General features: G+C 44.1%; 1 protein-coding gene across 2 annotated transcripts; it reads left to right on the forward strand.

Moving 5' to 3' along the window:
• Nucleotides 1–299: 299 nt before the first annotated feature.
• Nucleotides 300–4,931, forward strand: LOC104403317 (keratin, type I cytoskeletal 19-like). 2 transcript variants are annotated; one of them, XM_010011411.1, is made up of 9 exons: nt 300–504; nt 655–884; nt 1,321–1,403; nt 2,099–2,255; nt 2,727–2,888; nt 3,036–3,161; nt 3,298–3,518; nt 4,356–4,381; nt 4,852–4,931. In XM_010011411.1, the coding sequence occupies exons 1-9, from the start codon at nt 300–302 to the stop codon at nt 4,929–4,931; spliced, it is 1,290 nt and encodes a 429-aa protein (XP_010009713.1). The 2 variants fall into 2 exon arrangements, with proteins under 2 accessions (XP_010009713.1, XP_010009712.1); XM_010011410.1 differs by having other exon boundaries at nt 300–884.
• The last annotated feature ends 731 nt before the right edge of the window (nt 4,932–5,662 follow it).

Here is a 5,662-nt window from a genome sequence, read left to right on the forward strand (position 1 = left end):
TCAGAGAAGTAAACTCCAAGTTTCAGAACTATAGCCTGAAGAAAAAACACTCCTCTGAATCATCCCTTTTGTTTAATTAAGAAAAGAACCCCAGCCCCAGCTCTGCTGTGAGGAATGGCATCATAATTGGCCTCACCTCTAGGGAGGAGAAATTTTGGAAGGAGGGCTGCAGGTTTGGTTTGTCTCCCAACACCCTATCTTGAGGATATAAAAGAAGCACCAGCGCACTGAAGGCACAACACCTTCCTCTTCCACACGAAGCTGAACACCTGACCCTACTGCCTTCTCATACTGCAGCCATGGCTACTTCCTTCATGCAGAGCTCTTCTTCTACCTATGGTGGTGCCTTTGGGGGTGGTGGTAGCTCTCGCCTTTCCTCAGTCCGAGCGGCAGGAGCCTGCCGAGCTCCAAGCATACATGGAGGGTCTGGTGGCAGGGGTGTTTCCATCTCTTCAGCTAGGTATGTCTCCTCTGCAGGAGGTGGATATGGTGGTGGATATTCTGGTTTCGGTAGCAGCTGTGGAGGAGGCTACAGTGGCTTTGGTGGTGGTGCAACCTGTGGCTTTGGTGGAGGGTCTGGCTTTGGTGGAGGAGCTGGCTTCGGTGGAGGTTCTTGCTTTGGTGGAGGATCTGGCTTTGGTGGAGGTTTTGAAGTTGGTGGTGGCTTTGGTGGTGGGGATGGCCTTCTCTCTGGCAATGAAAAGATAACTATGCAGAACCTGAATGACCGCCTGGCCTCATACCTGGACAAGGTGCGAGCACTGGAAGAGGCAAATTCAGATCTTGAAGTTAAAATCCGAGACTGGTACCAGAAGCAAGCTCCCAGCAGCCCAGCCCGGGACTACAGTAATTACTACAAGATAATTGAGGATCTCCGAGACAAGGTACCACATTCATCTGTAGAGGAGTTCTGAGACGCATTACAATTGTGGAACTGCATATTCCACTTCTTTAAAATAAACTAAAATAATCTCAAAATATATATTGAATTCTCCAACCGGGTATTTTGTGGTTATGAACATTCTAGCAGAAAAGAGTAGCTTTTTCTCAATTAAAAAACCAAGTCTGTTATCCTGAAAATGTGCTGTGTGTCAAAATTAAAATGATTGCACTACAAGTTAGCAAAACATGCCAAAATGTGTTTAGAATTATCAAATAGCAAAGAATGTGACAGGTAGGCCTCAAAGGCTGACAGAATAATTCTCCTCACTGCAGATAAAATGGGGTGGTGTAGAAAGGTGTTTTCGCATTCTGTCTGTAATTTGGGTCACACAGAGGTATTATTCACAGGAACCTTTTCCCACGTTTCTTTCATTGCAGATCCTTGCAGCTACTGTTGACAATTCCAGAGTCATTCTGGAGATCGACAATGCCAGGCTGGCTGCAGATGACTTCAGACTGAAGTAAGTTTACCCAGAGCACCTCTAGCTTCTCTCTCTCTCTCTCCCCCAAAAGAGTTTTCTGAGATTATGGATAGGTATTTTCCCTTGATAACTTCTGATGAAAAACCCCGGCAAACAGAATCCATGTGCTGAAGGATCCATTTGCAACATAGACCTGACAGAATACAGGGTCCAGCTCACTAAGCTGTTTACGTAATACATTCTAGTTCATGCCTCAGTTTTCTAGTGATGCTCTTAACTGCTTTCACTAGCCTCAATCACAGCGGGAAAGAAGATAGGAATAGGCTGGGATTTTCACTTAAAAGGAAGAGAGTGGCATGAAGAGCTCGCTGTTGGGTTGCACTAGTTCTGTCTCAGAGAGTCTGCAATTTAGAATAAAGAAAGACAAAGAGTAATCTCGGGCTTTGCCAGCTCAGCAATACATTAGACACAGCTGAAAAGATGATGAAGATTACGAAGATGATAAAGGTACTCATACAACTGGTTTATATTGCAGTGATGTATCTGCAGCTTTGGCTATACCTGCACAGTTAGATGTTGAGAAAAAAACATCTCTACTCCATTTACACTTATTTTCATTATATGTTTTCAATTATAGCCCACGGCTCCTCCTACTATACAATTTCATAGTTTGACAGCTCTACTGAACACAAACTCTTACATATTTCAGCACTTGTTTCCTTTTAAAACCACAGGTATGAGAACGAGCTGTTCCTGCGCCAGAACGTGGAGTCCGACATCAACGGCCTGCGCAGGGTCCTGGATGAGCTGACCCTGTCCAGAGCCGACCTGGAGATGCAGATTGAGACACTGAAGGAGGAGCTGGCCTACCTCAAGAAGAACCATGAGGAGGTGAGAGTCCCTAACAGTGCAGAGAGGAAATTACCTCCCTTTGGAATTTATGACTCTCAGGTGGGGAGGGGAAAATCCAAGCAAAAAAACCCAAAATTACAGCACTGCAGCTTAATGAGAAGAAAATGGTAACATTATAATAATTCAAAGTGTGTCCTGAGCAGCATTTCTCTGATTCCAAACTGCTCAGACATATTGGTTTCAGTGTGACATTCATAAGCACATGACAGGTCACTAAGAGAGTTAATGTGAGTAAAAGAAATATCCACACCAGTTACACGCAAATATGTGTGGTGTGTGTGAATGCAGAGAGCAGAAAAGTATGTAAGGTAAAATATGATAAAGGTTATTACATGTGTTCCACCACTGATACTTGATAATAAACGTCTAGCAGCCACTGGGTGGATTGCTGATGGCAGAACGTATGTGGGAAGAGGGAGCCTGATGCTTTCATGTCCTCTGCCCATGCAGGAAATGAAAGAGTATTCAAACCAGCTCAGTGGAACAGTCAACGTGGAAATGGATGCAGCTCCTGGCATTGACCTGACCAGAATTCTCTCAGAGATGAGGGAGCAGTACGAAGCTCTGGCTGAGAAGAACCGTAAAGATGCTGAGGCCTGGTTCTTCACTCAGGTATAGTTACACCAGGAAACAGCAAACTAATGCATTGCCTCATTCTTGTGATGCCAGCAGATGGGATGGGCTCCTCCCTTTCCCAAAATAATTGAAAACCTTTTTATACAATATGTATGTGATTTTACAGTTGTTTTTAACTTTCAGACTGATGAACTGAACCGTGAGGTAGCCACCCATACACAGCAGATACAGTCCAGCAAATCAGAGATCACAGAACTGAGACGCACAGTCCAGGGCCTGGAGATTGAGCTCCAGTCGCAGCTCAGCATGGTACGGAGCGGTGCCAAGCACATCCCACGTCATTGCTAGCACACTCTCCCCTTCCTCCCTCCCTCGCCTTTCCTCAGACTCCCCCTGTGCAGGACAAACCTGCCTGTTAACCTGTTCTGACACGATTCCACTTCAGAAAGCTGGACTGGAAGCCAACCTGCGAGATACAGAAGGCCGATACTGCGCTCAGCTGGCCCAGATTCAGGCCCTCATCACCAGCGTTGAGGAGCAACTGAGTGAGCTGCGGTGCGACATGGAGCGTCAGAACCAGGAGTACAGGATGCTCATGGACATCAAGAGCCGCCTGGAGCAGGAGATTGCCACCTACCGCCAGTTGCTGGAGGGCCAGGACTCTCAGTACGTTACTATGCACAACGCCTATACTGATTAGATAAGGTTAATAACCTGACACATTGTGAAGCAGTAACTTGTCGTTGCCAGACTGACTCCAGATCACTAAATTGCACGCACTGCGTACGCAGCCTTTGGAGTTCTGGCAAAGCAGATGCCCGGCAAAGTCCCAGGTGCTGCTGTAACTCAAGCTAAATCTCCAGATAAATTGTGCTGATGATTTAGAAATATAAATGCACCTATTTTCACTACAATGAATGAAAGAAGGCACGAGGCACCTTATGTGTCTTACATGATCCTCTTGTTGCACTGGAATAATAGTCTTCAGCCTGAAATCATTTATAAAAACCTGTTCTCAGTATTTCTTTAGCTTTTGGTTCTCTACACTTGTGCATAGAGGTGAAAATACTTATCCTCATACACCAATACTCCCAACTAGAAAAGAATTTGGCACAGACCACAGTTACTTTACGCAAATCTACATTTTAGTGACCATTTCTCCTATCTGATCTACACATGGAATTCCTTTTGATTTCTGAGGAGGCATCAGATGCTTACATTTCTAGATTATGACATTTTTAGAAGAGAAGCATAGAGGGCCCTGTCAGGACCAATAACTGGTCTGACTGCTGTCCCTATGTCATACAGAGTACCTGGGAGTGGCCTTCAGAGCAGAAACCTCCTTAACAATGGTACTAATAAGGACACACCTGAGGAACAAGCCATTGAAGGAAGCAGTGTGAGATCAGGGCTGGGCACTCATGGCACTTCCTAGGTGGATGAAGGGTTTCAGTGGGCAGGGTCAGTGATGGTCAGTAATCAAATATTTTTTCTTTTCTACAGGATGTCAGGAGTGAACCCTAAGGATGGTAAGAAAAATTTTGATTTAAAGAGAGGCTGAAATGATTAAATAAACCTAGAGTTTCTTCCTACTAACACAGATTTCCATTCTGTCTGCAATGACCACATTCTTTATCATTTCCAGACAAAAATGCAATACTTTATCTTAGTTTATGTGCACTTTTGAAAACAGTAGCTTACAAAAAAAAAAAAAATGACCGCATGAACTCCTCATGGGACTCTAAGTTAAATCTCCCAAAGATTCCTAAATTCCTCTGATTCACACACCATACAAGACACATTCAAGTCTCTCTTGTGATGTGCACTCTTAGGATTTTCTGGATAAGGACCAGTAGAGAGATAAGATGTAACGGCAGTTCCCCCTTTGGAATGTGAAAAAGATCTAGTGAGAAACAACAACCCCCCCGTCATGCAGCTCCTCAGTGTTAGTACTGCTCTGGCCTTTTCCCTAGCTGTCTTTGTTTTTCTCCCTCAACAGCATCTGCAAACATTGGAAGAGTTCGCATCAGCATGGAAGATGATGGAAAACATACTTCTTCTCGTGACAGGAGATACTAGTAAAGACATACTGCATCCCTTCTTGCATATGGCACCATATAGAAGCAGTACAGCCTGCACACTGGCTAATGCTAAAGAGAAATCCCCTTGTACTGCTGCCATATTACAAGAATGTAACCCAAGAATGTGCACCAGCTTGATGGCTGTCCTTAAACTTGCTCTCCTCTTTACCTGCTTGTGTGGCTCTGTGCTCAGAGATGACAAGCTTGTTTTCTGTCTGTAGCTATATAGTTTCCTTACAAAAGAACCTACATAATAAAGCTGCTGTTCTGCTTGTGCAAATACATCCCGCCTATGTTGTTATTTTGAGGTCAGAATGACACTGCCATGCACATGACCATACACACACCCTAACACAGGGCTTCCTGTCACCCCCAAGAGAAGCTTAATGCATAACAACAACAACAACTTTAATAAGAATTATAAAGACGATGATGAACAAACAGATGAAAAGTGCTATTAGATTCCCCCTGGAATCTGCAGATAGTAAATACCTGAGAAGATAATGCAAAAAGTCCTTAGGCTCTTTGTTCTGAATTCCAGGTACACAACATCACTACAGTTCATGCACAAATAAAATGCACCATTAATATTGTCCCATATATATATTTATGTTCCTGTACTTCTTCAGCCTAAACACAAATTCCCTTAGTGCTTGAGGAAGCACCAGGCAAGGTCCAGGGGAAATGGAACTTTGAGGCAGAGTTTGCTGTGACTGTTTTGGTTTCCCT

Source organism: Nestor notabilis, unplaced genomic scaffold (genome assembly GCF_000696875.1).
Source record: "Nestor notabilis isolate BGI_N333 unplaced genomic scaffold, ASM69687v1 scaffold31873, whole genome shotgun sequence".
NCBI classification, from domain to species: domain Eukaryota; kingdom Metazoa; phylum Chordata; class Aves; order Psittaciformes; family Psittacidae; genus Nestor; species Nestor notabilis.

Excerpts from the sequence above, each read along its gene's own strand:
- LOC104403317 (XM_010011410.1), top strand. The coding sequence starts at position 300 with ATGGCTACTTCCTTCATGCAGAGCTCTTCTTCTACCTATGGTGGTGCC. Across the intron at positions 3,162-3,297 it reads TCCAGTCGCAGCTCAGCATG|AAAGCTGGACTGGAAGCCAA; the intron begins GTACGGAGCGGT and ends ATTCCACTTCAG. Across the intron at positions 4,382-4,851 it reads AGGAGTGAACCCTAAGGATG|CATCTGCAAACATTGGAAGA; the intron begins GTAAGAAAAATT and ends CTCCCTCAACAG.